Raw genomic sequence first — 17143 nt, 5'->3', positions numbered from 1 at the left:
ATTCAGTGAAACACTTGACAAGACGGTGAGCAGAAAACTAAAAAAAAAACAAAACAAAACTGTACGTATGCTCATGGAGATCTAACTAAAGTGTTAGGCACAATAGGCCCGGGGTCTGAGGGGGAAGAGAGGTGGCAGTCTGAGCACCAGAGAGGCCCTACATGGGCATGCATGGGGCCATGTTGGAGCAGTGGTGGCTGCTCCTGATTTCATATTGCCAAGACGCATTGTCATCCGCAGCTAAGTAATAACCCCCTTTGCAATGGTGTTGACATAAAGACCTGAGAGTGTGTCTATGAGTGTATCAATCTATATATCTATGACTCTGTATGTGCGTATTTAAGAGGTGATGGTGAAGATAAAGGGAAAGATTGTGAGATAGTCACACTGACAGGAAAAGCATTGCTTGAAGTAAGAGTAATGGAGACAGGGAGAGTGTACAATTTGTGTGTGTGTATGACAGAGTGAGAGTGAGAGAGAGAAAGAGAGAGAGACCGAGCTAAAGAGGAAGGGAGGCAGCTATTAGCACACACACATAACACACTGCCTGATGGAGCGATGAGATCACTGTGGTTTGACACAAAGGAATGAGAACAGGGGCACATATTGGCCAGTATATATGTGTGTGTCTGTGTGAGGGTGAATGTGTGTGTATATTTGACCGTGTGTGTTTAAGAGAGTAAACGAGGAATGGGAGTAAAGCTGTGCTAGCTCAGCCATCGCCCCAGTCCTCTGTCCATTGCCTGTAGTCAAATCTGATCTCAAGTCTGATTTTCCAAAAACCCATCAAGGAACTGCAAGGCATTGTGGGTTTTTCATTATTTTATCACTCTGGCAAGTCAGAGGGCTAATTTCATCAGCACCATTTCTTTGCTAGATGAGAAGAGCAGTAGAAGTGAGAAGAGTAGCAAAAAAACAAAAAAAAAAACCAAAACTGCATTATCAACCAGCACAGTAAAGGAGCAGAGCGAGCCGAGTCCGATTTCTTCTCTAATGTAATTAAAGGAGACAGCACAATAACAAGTGAGTACGAGTAGAGATGAAGAGGGAGACTGAAGCAAAAGACTCAAATATTTAATTGAAAAACAAGAAACAAGAAGCTCTCAATTGCTTTTGAAATCACACTTTACATAAAAAGATGCAAGTGCAAACCACAGAAACAGGGATTTTATCTGCTGCTGGTGACTATCCCCCACTGCCTGCTAACACCTGCCAAGTGCCTGCCCTGAAGAGCAGCTGGGAAAATGCTGCAGGAGAGAAAACTCTATTCCATAACACATCAACTGATGGAAACCAATAGAAGAGCCAAGCAGTGACTCCTGCTTCTGGTTTGAGTTTTGATTCTTCTGAGACTGTCCCAATGCACTTATTGTCATCTGGATGAAAGCACAAAGTCGAAACATGTGTCTTAAATTTTATAGGCTGGTTTGGATTACAACACTTCTTATATTGAATTCTACTTTCTCTCCAGCGATGGTGGCAATTTTGTGGCTGTGAGTCTTTTGTCAATACAGTGACTGAACACAGCAACACTCTGAATGATGTAATAAATATGTGAGTACAAGGATGTATGTGGAAGAACAGAAATGGCAGGTCTTTTAACATAATTCCAGTTAATTACGGCAACAAAATGGTTTTAACAATTTTGACATTTCATCTTTGACATTTGCTTCAGCCACTAATGGGAGCAATCTTCTCATAAGTGGACTACCATTTTATTAATATCCTGTGGGTGATAAAAGTGTTCTCTCCTGCTATTCCACTTATCAGCATGTAGTAAGGAGACTAAGCAGAGGAACATACCAATGTGGCATCAAAAATTAAAAGGGGGAGAATTTTCAAATTCTTGCAGCTCTGTAGATGTTTATGTTTGAGAAAATTCAATCATTGCAAAAGTTTGTTAGGATTCAAAGAGGAACAGTGTGTTTTTAATCAATGCAAGCATAAAGCCTTACTGTGCTGAAAGTCAAGAGGTCGGAGTATCAGACTGGTTTTAAAATAACCTCATTTGAATATATTTACCTCATGAGAGCTGTGACATGCAACATGAAATCACTTCATCTTGCTCACTTTGATATCCCTCCTCAAAATATGCATTAGAAATGTAATACTATTTATGCACTTCACTGGACAGGTTGATTATGTTTCATTTAGTAAATCCAATCAGGGCCTTTCAGACATATTGGAGGCATTTCACAGATGTTGTCAGTGAATTTAAATGTCTAATGTGTTCTTTAAGATGTCTGATTCTTTCTAATTATATGGTTTGGGTTATACATAACTTTTGGTAAGTTGTTTCTAATAAACTAATAAATGTATGTAAAGGCAAGCAAATCACTAAATAAATAAATGAATTAATTAATAACCAGTGCTGCCACGAACAGCTTCACCTTGTGGAAGAGAAAGTGATTCTATCAACAAACATCCCTGTTCAACTCATCTAGTTACAGAGATAGTTTCACTGCAAAGCAGGAATATAACAAACATTTTAGGAAGGCTCACTTGCGATTTTACTTTCAAAAACAGGGATTAGTTTAGGTTTAGATAATAGCAGCTGTCAGACTGATTACAATCTGTCTGGCTGCTTGTGTTTTTCATCCCACTGAACATTGTTTTCCCAAATCTTAGCAATTCATTTGGTGTGTAATATGTGACGATAAAGGAAAGTTTCATTCAAGGTGTTAAGGTACACTGCTGCGCATTGACACTAGCTACACACTATTTGAACAAGATTCAGTGAAGGTCACACCATCGGTGCACCAAGAACATCATATTTTCTCACTACGCTAAGGACCATTTCACAAGGCACAGCCGTACTACGTAATCCTTTCTGATTAGCAGCAGGGCCTGGTAAGTCCATTCAGACTGCTATGGAAGGCCTGTTTTTGGGCTGCGCTAAGCTGTCGGCCTTGTGAACAGCTTTAGGCCTGATGTAGAGGCTGTCAGGAGCTCAGGTGGAAGCGGCACATAATGCAAACAAGCCATAAGAGCTGCGCTGGAGGACACAGGGAAGGAGAGATAGAAGAGGACAGCAGAGACGAACACAGATCGCTGCCGCAGTCCTCGTTATCTCAGGCATCTTTTGGATCTGGCTGCGGTCCCTCCACTGGCTGAGACAAGAGGTAGAGTATGGTGGAATGAAAGAGAGCAATGTGGCACGACAGGAATGAGGAAGCCTTAAGAACATCTGTCTTTGTCCATGAATGTCTCTGTGTTACACTTTTTATAGCATGCAGCTCACATTCCCTGTCATGGAGCCTTTCCTGATTATGTGGAGAAACAACAAGGAGATGAGCAGGAAATTAAAGGGTCTGGATAAAAGGCAGTCTAACCTCGTATGATCACAGACATAAAGACTAAAAATACTTTCACATTGTTTCACTATGTTGAACCACACATACTCATAAACAAGTCTTCGTGTTACTTGATTAAAAAGGGAGACAATGTTGTGCGGCAAAGCCGGAACACATGAGTTTGACTTTATGATGTGTTTTACCACAGACACAGTGACATTATTATTATCATTCACCCCCAAAAAATAACTACTACTCAATATTAGCCGGCCTCTGATCCAGCCTTAGCTAAAGCTAATTTACTAGCCTCTTCTAACCTTGAATTGAAAATTCAATTTTGATCCCCCTGTTGGGTGGATATATCTAAATATGATCAGAATTTGTTAAAAAATAATAATAAAATAAAAGGCCAAAAGCTAACTTAAGTGCAATGCCATTTACATACTTGATCAAAAATGTAATTATTTTCCCTGAACCATTTTTCAACATCTAAATCAGCATATAAAAATAAATGCTATAACATGCATTTTTTTATTACCTTTTACAGACAATTTAAAGATCAAGATCGATCTTATTATCTTATATATAAATCAATCCAGTTTTCAGCTTCACCTGATTCTGATGTGTCGTTGTCATAGTCCAGAGCCTCCAGAACCAGGGAAAAGGATTTCTGTGAATAAAACAGTGAACATCTGTCAAACATTTGCCAGAGTTTAAAATGATCAATGATCAATGTTCAACAGCAATCCCCCCCAAAAAAACAAACTTCAAAACAAAACAAAACCAAAATCACCAACAAAATGAAAAATAACAACAACAAATTCGTAATCCTGCTATGTGAAGTTGAGGTGAGCCCTCGGTGCATTTATCACATGTCCATTAAACTTCAGACTTCTCAGTCTCACTAGAATGTTTCTGAATTTCCTGATGCTTTTTAAATCTCACCAATTTGTGTTATTTACCAGAACAAGAATGAAGCTATTCCGGATAAACGGCGCATTAGTCCATGGTGTGATAGATTTATACGTTGAGAAATAAAAATGAGCTTGTTATTGACCCTTATTTGAACCCACACAGGCAGTGGTTTGTCTTCTAATTATTGTCTGAATGAATATAACCCCCTTTTTTAAACCTACGTGCTTGAAATGCAACAGTGGATTTGAGTAGAATATTTAAAATAAGCGTCTGTGTGTGTTTCTCTCCCTGCTGTATGCCTAGAAAAAAAAAGGGACAAGCATCAGAAGTGATTCACTGGGTAGAAAAGCCAAGGCTGGATGCTGCTTGAAATAAAGCTCAACCTGCAGGCTTGCAGAGAGAGGAAAGAGAAGGGCTGTTATGTTACTGCTGTGAGGGAACACATCCAAAAACGCCTGTTTGTTTTAATGAATATACTCCCGGACCAGGCATGAAGCTTTATTGCTCTCTTCTTTTACTCTCTGGCAGGTGTTCGCAGCCTGCATCACCCCTATAGATTTCAGATTACTTTTGGATTGTTGGGGCAGATTGTAGAATCCATTTCCAACCTGCTTGATTAAATCAGAGTATTTATTGAAATTCATAGCCCAATGAAGAGATGACATTAGCTGATATAAAACTGTCCCACAATATATTTTGGGACTTGAGCATGAGCTGGACATCTTCATGTGAGCCTGCAAAGGTATCACACTCTTGAGAGATAACAAATGGAAGATGGTGTATATTCATGTCTTTCTTTTCTCTGAAGCATTTATTAATCTTATAGAACATCTATGAATAATTCAAACTAGCTCCCTCTCTCTTTTTCTTCTTGCTTTATTCATCCACCAATCCAACCTTCTGCAAAATGCCTCAGTGCCTGTCATGCAAATCGATCCACCCTGTGCGTTTCTGGTGAAGTTTCTTCTGGAGGGCTGCAGAGATGTGTAGTCACATCTTTGCTGACAGTGTACTGCCAGAGGGGGTGGGAGGCAAGGTAGGGAGAGGTGATGGGTGCAGGAGGTGTGTGAGGTGCAAAGTGAAGGAGAGACAGATTTGGAGTGAGGCTGAGGGCAGGAGGTCTGCTCCATCTCTAAATTTAGCTGGAGGCGAAAAGAGGCAAGGAGCAGAACAGAAGGGAGAGGGAATGTAGTGGGGATAGAAAGTGTTAGAAAGAGAGGAAATTGCTGTGGCCGAAAGAGGTAGTTGTTTGTGTACAATATGTTTGTTTTCAACACGCAAGGAGATGGGAGGAAAAGGTGAATAGAGTAATAGTACAGGAGAAAAATACAGAGAAAAGGGGTATAAAGCGTAATTACACAGGGGGTATGTAAAGATCAAGGGACTAGGACAACAGAGGAGAAATGCAACCATGGCAGCTGCAGTGGAATAACTATCTAGACTCCTGGAGATTATCAGATGTGATGGAGACAAAAAAAAGGGGTTGGACGAAGGTGAAACAAAAGGATCATAAGATAAAAAGAGAAATTATTACAGGAGAAGAATAAAGAGAAAGGAGAGGTGATAAGATAAAGACAGCACTAGTAGAGGAAGTGGAAGAACACCCCCACACACAGTATTTAGAAGCCATGCTGCTAATGAGATGTATTGGGTTTCAGAGGGCTGGCTGCCAGTTCATTAAGGCCAACAGATAGCAGGAAGCCCACAGATGGACCAGCTGGAGTCAGTAAACTCCAGGCACAAATTCTCACCTGAAGTATTTATGAGTTATATCTGCGCTTTCATGCAGTCTATTACAACGACATCAGTGATGGTGTAAGAAGAACTTTGGCGTTGCAGTAAAAGACCCACGTTTGATATCATTATTAATTAAAGACAGTAGTAAAATAAACACCAGGATCAAAAGCAAACATACTGGTTATGTCATATATTTTATTTGGCTGTTAACCTTGAAGCAGCAGTGTGAAAAAGCCATTGATATGGAGCCGGTCGTCGCTGTAGTCCAACACTTCCCAGATAAGTGCAGCGCCTGAACCAGGGTGTTAGTTGATGTTAGCACAGTGTACAATTAGCATGTCTCTCCTGCAGCAAGTTGGGAATCCTGCATCTGATGAGAAGCTGATAGAGCTGGACTGATCGTCAGATTCATGACAGACGGTCCACTAACACAAAATGCAGCATTACCTCACTGCTGGTCTGCTCACCGACCTCTGAGCTTTATCAACTTTCCGATCGTCCTCCTTCTCCCCTCCCTCTGCCCTCACCCTTCCTTTCATCCACTGTATGCGCCTCTCCTGTCGCTGCCTGCACCTTCTGCCAACTACTACAGCAGGTTAAGACCTGTGGGAAGTCCAGTGACTTTTTCTGTTCTTTTGTTCTCTCTTATTCACTCCCACACTGTCCCCGCCCCCACCCCTTCTACTACACACACACCCTCACCTCTTCACCTACTATTGCTCACAGGCGGGCAAGTCTTGATAACGTCACTGCTGCAGGAAGGGTGTATGTGGTTAGTTACCAGTGTTGGGGTTTGTATTGAGATCCCGAGGGGTCACATTAACCATAATTACTGAGTAAAAATCACAACACCGCTGATAAGGCTGCTGTCTAGAAAGATACTTACAATAAGCCCTTCCTGACAACCTTTCCAAAACTCACACTCTCACACCGACGCCGTAGCACTTTGTTTTACAATCCCTGAGTGAAGTCAGAAAGACGGACGGACTTTAGAGGCCAGGCCAGGCCAGGTGGAGTGACCTCATAGTGTGATTAGGAAAAACAACAAATACAGGGAGGAAAATCAGACGATAAACATGACAGAGAAGACGCTGATAAGATCACTGTTAACGATGAAGTGATATTTTTACCCCCCTTTGGCACAAACAACATCTCAGTGTTATTTGTGTCATTTGAGGCGATAATGAGCAACGTGATGACAGCAGGGAAATGACTTAATGGGAAAGCTGTATGTGTGTTGTCTGTGTTTGAAATGTGTGTGTGTGTGTGTGTAACCTACTAATGAATTTAGTGGAGATTGAAAACCAGCCCAGCAAAAGACATTTGTCTTCAATACAGTGATAAGACCCATAATAAAAGATGACAAGCATTATTTTGTCTCCTGTCTCTGACATTTTAAAGTTGACACAAGGAGACAAGGCTCAGACTGTAGAGCCACATTAGCAGCTCTGGAGGAGGGGAGGGGGGATGGGGGGCAGAAAAACCCTATACCTTCAAGACGGACATTGCCATCCGTATAGCTGACATGATAAGTTTGATTGTACTAAATATCATAAAGAACATAGAAACAGATTTAGAACCCAATGCTTCTTCACTTGGCACGGCAGGAAAAGCATATTTTGGATGATAGCAGCAATGACGATCATGCTCTAGCTAATGAACGCAACAATTTTATAATTACTCATTAGCTGCAAATATGCCAAAATGTTTGTTGTGCGTCATTTATGACTCTTTGTGCAAACACGTTGTCGATGCATTTATGGCAGCATTCCAGCAGAACATAGACTGGCGAGGGAATGGCTCTGTGTAAGACCAAAGTCAATGTCTCAACAAATTTGTCAGTATTTTATATTGTTTGTGTCCACATGTGAATTTGAACAAGAACATCAGACAGGCTGAATCAGATATTGTCAGGGCTGAAAAAAAAAATACAAGTGGATATTTAATTTCCTCTGCCCAAAATTGGACTGTTTTTCTTTCTTTCCATATAAACCACTTTCACTTGGCAGTATTATGGATAATTTTCTCTGCCTGACATCCCAGAAATAGCTCAGTTTCAGGCATATCACCCTCTTACTGCTGCCAGTCACAGTCTGTGCTCATACCATTTCTGGAGAGGACAGGGGTGTCCCTAGAAAATAAACAAAACAACAACAACAACAACAAAAAAAAAAAACTCCACCAGAGCATGCACATTAGCCCAGATGATAAAAACGCCCTCCTGTCAGACTGTTGGCTCTCTGACCATCCTGCTGTCCTTTTTTCCTGCAGCTTCAAACCAGTCCAACAGTGGCAGAGCTCAGGATTAGAACCAACGATGCTAATTCTAACCACTGGGCAGACATTTGTGATGGCGTGCCAAATGCTAGTAGGTGAATGTTTTAAAAAGTCAACCTATATTTTTTGTTTTCCTTCCCTGAGACTCCTGCAGCTGTCTCTTCCACTGCTTCATTTCTTATTCCTCCACTCAGCCTGACCCCTTACTCTCCATCCTTTCCTCCCGGCACCCCCATCAGTGCCCCCTTTCCCTCTGCCATCCCTCCATGTCTCTGTCTCTCACTCTCTGAGACATGGGCAGGGTAGGATATCCCGACTAAGCCAGGCTGTACAAACACAGCTCTACAACAGGAAGGACTCCCAGCCCTGAGAGAGGAATTTCCCCTCAGAGCTCGCACACTAATGCATACATGCTCGCATCCACACTGCCACACACCCGCATGCCTGATTCTACGCACATCCACCCACACACACACTATCAACACCCACACAGTTGAATCCGATATTACCCTGGCAACCATATTTATTTTTCCATATACAGTGAAAATATTAGTCTACTAAGAACAGGTAGAGACAGCCGATAAAATGTGTCATTCACCATTTCAGACAACAAACGTTAGTTAATCATTCAATAATAGCTATTGTACCATCTATGGAATATGGGAAGTAGCAAAATGGGTCAAATTTTACTTGACTTTTCCACCTCTCAAGAGAAATATTTGGCTCCATAGCTGTTAAAGGCTCCACCGACTCTTTCTGTCTGCAATTATATGCTGAACGTGTAGTTTTTCTCTCTCTCTCTCTCTTTTGGGCGAAAATAAAAACAACATTATCAGAGCAGTGAAGTCATGCAGTAAAGCTGAGGGAACCTTCATTGCCTGTAAATAAATGTCACATTGACAGACATTCAGCTGAGCTGCTGTAAAAGTAATTAACTGCTGTCTATTTTTTTCCCTCTAATTTGAAGGAAACAATTTGCAAATTAAAGAAAATTCCAGTGTTATGATAAAATTATTGACCACAGAAAAAGATGTGCATCAATGCCAGTAAGCTGGATATGATTGTATATTTGCATGATTTCACCTCCGTTTTCTTATTTCTATTTATTCATTTATTTGTCCCTTGCACACATTTTATCATTTATTTATTCCCTATTTTCACCAAGCAACACTTCCTACTTCATCACCACTAATCCATGTAACAGACAGGGACGTGTTCATGTGTGCAGAGCAGTGATTAGTTCAGGGAGACAGATGCAGTTTTAATCTGAAATTTGATTTCTCAACTGATTGGTGCTAAAGGGAAAACGTAAAAGCTCTCCTCAGAGGAAAACTGCAAAGATTGATATTTGTTTTAAACTTCTATTTGACAGCCTTGTTTATATTTTTGACTAATGATTAATTTCTTACAGTCTTTTGGCAGTATTGACCAAATGTCAAACCTGCGTTTGACTCACAGCTCCAAACTCGTAAATACTGAATACAGAACAATAAAAACTAGGTAGGAGACAAATTGGTCATAATGAATCTACTGTGTAGATGATGGAGAAAGTAAATTACAAACAAATTCATAATCATCCAAACATCTATAATCTGCATTTTTTGTTTTTGCATACCTGCCACAGCAGGCAGCTCATGTACTTTTAACACATGTAACACAAACACACTAAAGTAGTCTCTCGCACACATGCACACACACAGACACGCACACAAATGGTTGCCATGACAGCAACTGTGCCTGAGCTGGATTTGATGGCTGACACCTCACCTGCACTACCAATTAGTAGTGGATGTAACCACAGTAACAACACCATTATTATTCCAGAGACAAAACTGAAGGTTTACATGACAACTTTAAGACAAGCACACACAGCAAATATGTCAATTTGTGGACGTCCGCTCCATCTTGTCAGTTTCATGTAATTTGCATTACAATGCGCCGAATACCACAAGTCAAAAAGCAAATATATCAAAGACTGGTTTTCACTGGACTGATGGGTAAGAAAAAAATGTCACTCTGCAGCCTCATGTCAAACTAGATTATTGTGCTGTTAATTGATCCTTGCATTTATAATAAAAAATGAATGGCCAGTCCCCAGGAGAGTGAGACATGATATGATGGTGGCTAATTTGTGAAGTCTCTGCAGATATGAGGCAATGAAAACCACCTCCCTGCCCTCAGGTAGAAAACACACACACATAACACGAGGAATTAGACCCCCAGTGTGCAGCCGTCCACCCCACCCTGCTCCAATGACCCCGTCTCTGTTCTCACCCTCGCTTCTGTTTTTCTTTCATTCTGGACATAATTAGCATCAGACCTCATCCTACACTCTTCACCCTCACTCATGTTCCATTTACCCACAACCACCTACACTGCTCTTAGGTCATTGCTGCAGTTTCCTTCAAACTGTCTGCTGGACCAAGTATTTAACACTGCAAGGTCAAAGTGGCAATACAAGAATATATAAATTCTTCAGTTTCTTCAATCAGAATTGTATCTCAGAGAAAATGCTAATTGAGTTATCTGTTGTGTTATACTACAGATATTTAAAGTCCCCTTCAAAGAAAATTTTGCTCACTGACTATTGAAACCCATCAATACAGATACTTTGTCAGCCACTACCAGTTCCAAACTAACATACAACATAACTCATTAACTGCATTTATGAAAAACAAATGTACTCCACTTTCCAGCCCTGTCCGTCTCTCTGCATCCATGCCTGTAGGGTTAATTGGCTTATAGACTCAACTATGTGGCTACAACAGAGGCCTCTTTGCATGATGTGCCCTTATCCCCCCCACCCCCCCCACACCCCCACACCCGCCTCCTGCTGCTTATGATTTCCTCAACAATGTCAGTAGGCCGTTATGACACATACCCCACCCAAAACACCTGTGCCCCGCAGTGAGATCATCCACTAAACTCCCAGCACCTTCCTTATATCACTCTCACTTCCTTCTTCTTCACACAGTCTCCCCTCTTGGCAGCTTCCATCAGCTTTACCTTTTCACTCATTTGTCTCAACTGTTTATGTCACCCTCCACCCCTGACTCATACCCCCCATCAAAACCCAGACCGACTGCCCTCATCCCCACTCAACCCCCACCCTCCTCCCTGACTTCCACAGGAAATTACCTTGTCTAGCCACTTCACATCCATGGCTGCATTTTCAGGGAGTATGCATTATGAGTGAGAAAATAGAACAAGTCTGGGTGTGGTGAATCTGTCTGTCATCCTAGTCTTGATTAAAATAAAGTAGGGATTTTTTTTTTTGGGGACTTCACTTGTTAGAGCTATGTTGGAGAAACATTGACATGCACTGGATGTTGTTTGGCAGATGTCCCCCATTTTTTGTGCTCAAGCCTGAAAATAATGTAACCAAAATAAAAAAGGTTCTCTGTTCTTAATCAAGCTACTGCAAACAAAACCACTCCAGTTTTTGGACTTTTTCTCCATGGCAGTGTTTTAATAGACGACAGTTTGTGTGCACTTTGTTTGATGTTGTGTGCTACAAAATGAAAAATCATTGTTGCAGTGATATGTGAAGCTTAAAAGAATTTGAATAAACACAATTAGGGGAAACAAAAATGAAAATGATGATAAAGTAATCCATCAGACAACAAGAAGACAGAATCTATCACAGACTCAAAACTAAAACTTGACCAAAGAAGCAGTACTAATGACAAAGTGAACCATGGATGGGACAGTGTATTTTAAAAGGGTACATTTAATGTTTACACCTGTGCTTTCCTTATTGTGGCATACCCTAATGTTGGGTTGAAAAAAATCTTTTCCATTAACTTGAATTTACCAAGTAAAATTTGACACTGTTCACAAGTCTTTTACTTCTTGTCTTTCTTGTTTTTAAATTGTGATGTTGCGTGTTTATCTATTATTGTGCTTTTACTGGTGTCTTATGTAAACATATGAGCCACATGAATGGCAAATTTCTAATTAGAAACACTGAGGATTATCTTTGAAAATGGAAATTGGAAAGTCACTGTTCTAGTGTGGGTGAAGTGTAATGTAAATGTAATATTTGGTCTTTCGCACGTGATAATTATTTCCGAAAAAAGTGGCATCCTAATTTAACCCGAGCAGAGGTTTAATGAGTGGTAATAAATAAACCACTTTTGATATTTGAGTCATTTAGCAGGCCTAAACATGCTGAGAGTTAGCCATGAGCGATAGTCATGAAGGTCTTACAGTTAATTGCTCACACATAGTTTAAGAGGGAGGGTGTGAAAACATGCACAATAATCCAACCTCTTCAGAGGAATTATAGTTCTTCCCTGCAAATATCTCAGTATATGAGTCCATTTCTAAGCTGGGACCTTTAACCCCCTGTTAGTTGCTTTGGACGTGTGAGGATTAAAAAAAGTGTTTGTGAAATGCAAGTAAATAAAATTTAATTGACATGACTTGACTGTATTAAGGAAAGAAATAGAACAAATAATTTGTCTGTCATAAAACAATGTGTTAAATATTAGGATTGTGAACTCCAAAGGGGCTTGTGGGTAGATTTTGTTGGATTTATAGCCTTTTGACAGAGCAAGGGCAGGTTTAAACCTGACTCAATGCTCCATCAGTGACCCACTGCAAGTAAAAGGCCCTGTCTGTAAGAACAATCATGGTCCAACACAATCCCTGTAGTTGTTCTGTTGACGGATTTCTTGGTTGTTTGTATAGACAGACAAATAATGAAAGCATAAAAATTGTTATGCATTCATAGCGAGGATTTAATGGCTTCTCTACGATCGAACATGACAGGTGGAGTAAAGTGGGAGTCATAAGCGATAAACCCATCAGGATGAATGACAGCAGGTGGTTATTATGCCGTGAACATTAAACACACCGTAATTTCACAAGACACATCACAAGACACGAGTGAAATCATACCGAGGACTCCACTAAGAATATGTTTCACGATGTGATGGCTCAAAATGTTTGTGGATGCTCCTGTCGCGCATAAAAGAAGAGGGGCGTAATCCAGTGGGGAAGGCTGCGGCTGAACACAGCTGGAAGGCAACGACATCCAAAACAAAAGGTTTGAAACGAGCGTGAGGGATGTTGGAGGTGGTGTGACGGGGGTGAGGAGATATGACAAAAAGAGATACAGATCAGTGGTACTGAAAGGAAACTCTTTGCTGTAATTACATCTGTGTGTCCTTTTAAAAGATCACATACCTGCAATCTACAGTCAGTGACACACAATGACATATCCGGAGAAAAGGACAGACTCTTATTTCACAGTGATCATGGAAATCATGGTTCCTTTACCTAATAAAGAGCCTCCTCCTCTCAATCCAATTTGCACACAAATGAAATCATTAAAACATGTTTCCCTTGAGATGTTTACCCCCGAGTTATTAACTTATCTCTAAAAAACACAAGCTTTGAATCCTAATGGAATTAACCCTCTTTGTGTTTTGTGTGTGTATAGTGGGAAAACAGGAAAGGTTGTAAGGTAATGAGTGTGTGTGTGTGTGTGCACATGCCTATAGGTGTGTATCTACAAATGAGGTGCACAGCCGTATCAGGCAGTATCAGCATACAAACAGGTATGCAGTGCTGCAAAGGAGAGTCAATTAGGGGACAAAAGAGAGGAGAGCACAAACGACGAGAGGAGAAAGAATGAAAGAGAGACTTGGGAGGAAAAGAAAGCTTCAACTATGCTGCTCTCATTTCGTTTCTCTTGTCCGATTTCCCCCCACTCGGCTCCCACAAAGCAGGAATGCACAGGTTACAGCAGTGTGTGTGTGTGTGTGTCCTATATAGATGATGTAGTCGGTTCAGGTTCAGTTGTGTAAAGTAGGTGTGTACATTGACTCAAGGACTGTGCTGAAGTGCAGCCTCTTCAGTCAGTAAATTTGAGGAACAGGGTTTTACATACAGTTGGATAACGTACTCACGTCTGTAATTTGCAGCACATTGTGATGTCACAGTGAAGCTGACCTTCGACCATTTTGATATAAAATGTTCCTCTCAAGCCTTTACTGACATATTGCATCACGAATAGGACAAACTGGCAACATGAAAATATAATGTTTCCATCTTTGGCTGTTGCCAGCGCAGAGACATAAAAGCCTGTTTTGCTCCTGTCAAGTGTCTGATGTGTTATTTACTTTTCATCCCTAAACTTTTTACCAAGCTCATTTAGATCACCAAAATTGTTAAAGTTAGCCTCATGTTGGCTTTGGGAAGCATTAGACTAAAAATCCTGAAGTGTATATGACATTAAACTACTGCAAATACTGAAGTTTAATTTCTAATATATATTTTGCATTGTTTTATTGATATACACTTAAATATAAGATCAGAAATCAGATCTGAGACGTTACACCACAGCCCATTTTTAATAAATTCATTCAGCTTTTCTGTGTCACAGTAGAATAACAGTAGAGAAGATGAAGTCTTCTCTGACCTGAGGATTCAGCTGGCAGCAGCTACACCTGAACTTATTTGCATCAAAGCCACACTTTGCATGTTGTCTGGGACGAGAGGCTTCTTAAAAAAAAAATTCACTGCGGAAGAAGAGCTTTTTTACCAGCAGTAGAAGCCTTGATAGTTTCACCTGCACAACAAGAAGTAAAAAAACAAAAACAAAACATATTTGCTGATTGCTCCTCTTGTCTGCTGTTACTTCAACAGAATTAAAGTGTCAGAGGAATCGTTTGGTGGCATTTTTGTGCCGTTGGATGGTTTAGTACAGAGAGAAAGCATGGCAAGAGAGATTCAACACTCAAAAAGGTCCAATGGGTTTTAATTTCAGGATAATATGTAGTGCTACGGTAACATTTTAGCATACACTAATCTCTTATCGGCTGACCACATTTCCTTCCCTCCATGCTCTGAATGTGCTTTATGACTCATCATCATTTAGCTCTATTTGACTCACATTACATCTATGCAAACATATGCAAGATACGTTTAGCAGAAGTTGCAAAAAATAAAGTGAGAGGAACAAAAACTCAAAGAAAACATGCACGCATTCATTGATTTCCCAGGAATGGCTAGTTCTGGCCTCTGGCAATGAACCTGGCCGTGAATGAGCTTTAACACTTGACATGAACATGATAAATGGCGGGGACTTCGCTCCACTCACCTCATGTTAACAGTATTTCTATAGCACCTATCATATTGTCATTTGTTATTTGTGGTTTCAACAAAAGCGTAGACCTTAGCCAGACCTTGATGAACTAGTTCTTAGTGACAAAAGGTCAGGACACATCAGATTAAGTTCCCACAACCTGTGCTGTCTGGGGGGGTTGAGGGGGTTGAATTAAAACATGCATGTTAGGGATAAAGCACAAAAACACCCACTTTTATCTCAGTATTATCACTACCTAGTCGGTTTTGTGTATCTACCTACTCTCTTTATTTTTCACTCATTCACCTGATTGATCAGTTAATTGATTCATTGATTGAATGATTACTCAATCAGATCAGATCAACTGATTCATCAGGGACAAACTCTCGGCAGCTTGCTGTTCGCCTTCTTTGTCCAAACAGATACAACGGAGAGCGGGCTCAACGAAATGACCTCAAAATAATCAAGTCTTTGAACTCTTGTACAGCAAAAACTGCTGAGTGACCAGGACATGAAAGTTAAAGGAACCAGAAGAAAGAGACCCAGTGCTGCCATTCTCACGTTGATATTTTCTCATAATTAGACACTATAAAGTAGCAAGTTGTATGACTTTGATTATTTTACACATGCAGTTTTTTTTTTTTCAACTAAACCTTTGACATTTGGAAAGATTACTAAAATCAATGCCACATAATATCTGCCAGTAATAAGAAAGGACAAAAATGTCATTAGCTTAGGTTGGCATAAGGGCGGAGAAACGAGGGAGAACAGTAACCCAGCCCAGTCCAATATCCAAAAATACAAGTATCAGCACTTCTGCAGCTCACTAATTAACATGTTATATCTTCTTTACAATCACTGGTCATAAGGGAGACATCAGATACTGAGAACTTTCATCAACACAAACACAACACAGCCTAACAGGGATGAAAGCCTGCAGGCACCTTTGGTAGCATTTTAACACAACATATTACAACTATACTCACATTTCCAAGCAAGCACAAACGCATATTTTGTTAAAGAGATTAGTGGTAGAAAGAAAGACTGGACTGGGGGGTGGGGAGGAGGTGGGGAGGGGGGGGGGAGGGCAGGGGACAGCTCATTTTTCCTCATAATAACTACTCTCACCTGTTCATCGCCTGGCTTGGGACAGAAAGATCCCTCTCTCCCTCTCTCTCTCTCTCAACCCCACACCCGCCCCCTCTTTCCTCAACCCACCACCTTCCACCTCCCAGAGATGGCCGTATAAAGTGAGCCTTTGAGCCGAAGATGCTGCCACTGTGTGTCCCAGCTCTCTCTCCCCTGCAGCCCAGCCCGCCCTGCGGCCCAGCCCTGAAACTGATCCAGGTTGGCTTTCTCACCGAGAATTTTCTCACACTCTTACCTGTCAATCACACACCAACACAATGTACAGGAGGAGGAAAAAAAAAGTGTGTCACACGTAGTATGTATACAACACACACACGCACACACCACACAGTAAGGCACACAAAAATAAACTGTAGTTAAGGGAAGCTAATTGGCTCCGGGACAGAGTCTCCCTGGTAAGTGGGCTGATACCAATCAAGAAGAAGAAATCTAAGACAACTCTTTACTACATTCTCGTGTATGTTGTGTGTGTGCTTAGTGTGTGTGCAACTTAAGGGGTCTACTGTGCACAGACCCGGGGGCCTAAATGGTCAGAGGACCCCCAGAGCAGCTGAAACTGAAACAACTGAAACAATTAGAGAAAAATAAAGTGAACACAAAAATGCACAATGACTGCAAAAAACCATAAAACAACTATAAAGAGACACAAAATGAATTCAAGACCCTTAAAAAGAAATCC

At 40.8% G+C, this 17143-nt stretch overlaps 1 protein-coding gene across 1 annotated transcript in view; it reads right to left on the bottom strand.

Moving 5' to 3' along the window:
- The window catches only part of LOC115052778 (protein jagged-1), a 38454-nt gene that overhangs the window by 14254 nt on the left and 7057 nt on the right, over positions 1-17143 (bottom strand). The window contains exon 3 of the mRNA XM_029517108.1: positions 3906-3963. Within this exon, the coding sequence (XP_029372968.1) occupies positions 3906-3963 (58 nt within the window). The remainder of the gene's footprint in view (positions 1-3905; positions 3964-17143) is intronic.

The sequence above is a fragment of the Echeneis naucrates genome, chromosome 13, assembly GCF_900963305.1.
Source record: "Echeneis naucrates chromosome 13, fEcheNa1.1, whole genome shotgun sequence".
NCBI classification, from domain to species: domain Eukaryota; kingdom Metazoa; phylum Chordata; class Actinopteri; order Carangiformes; family Echeneidae; genus Echeneis; species Echeneis naucrates.
The sequence above is the reverse complement of the archived record's forward strand: the minus strand, read 5'-3'. Positions and strand labels throughout refer to the sequence as shown.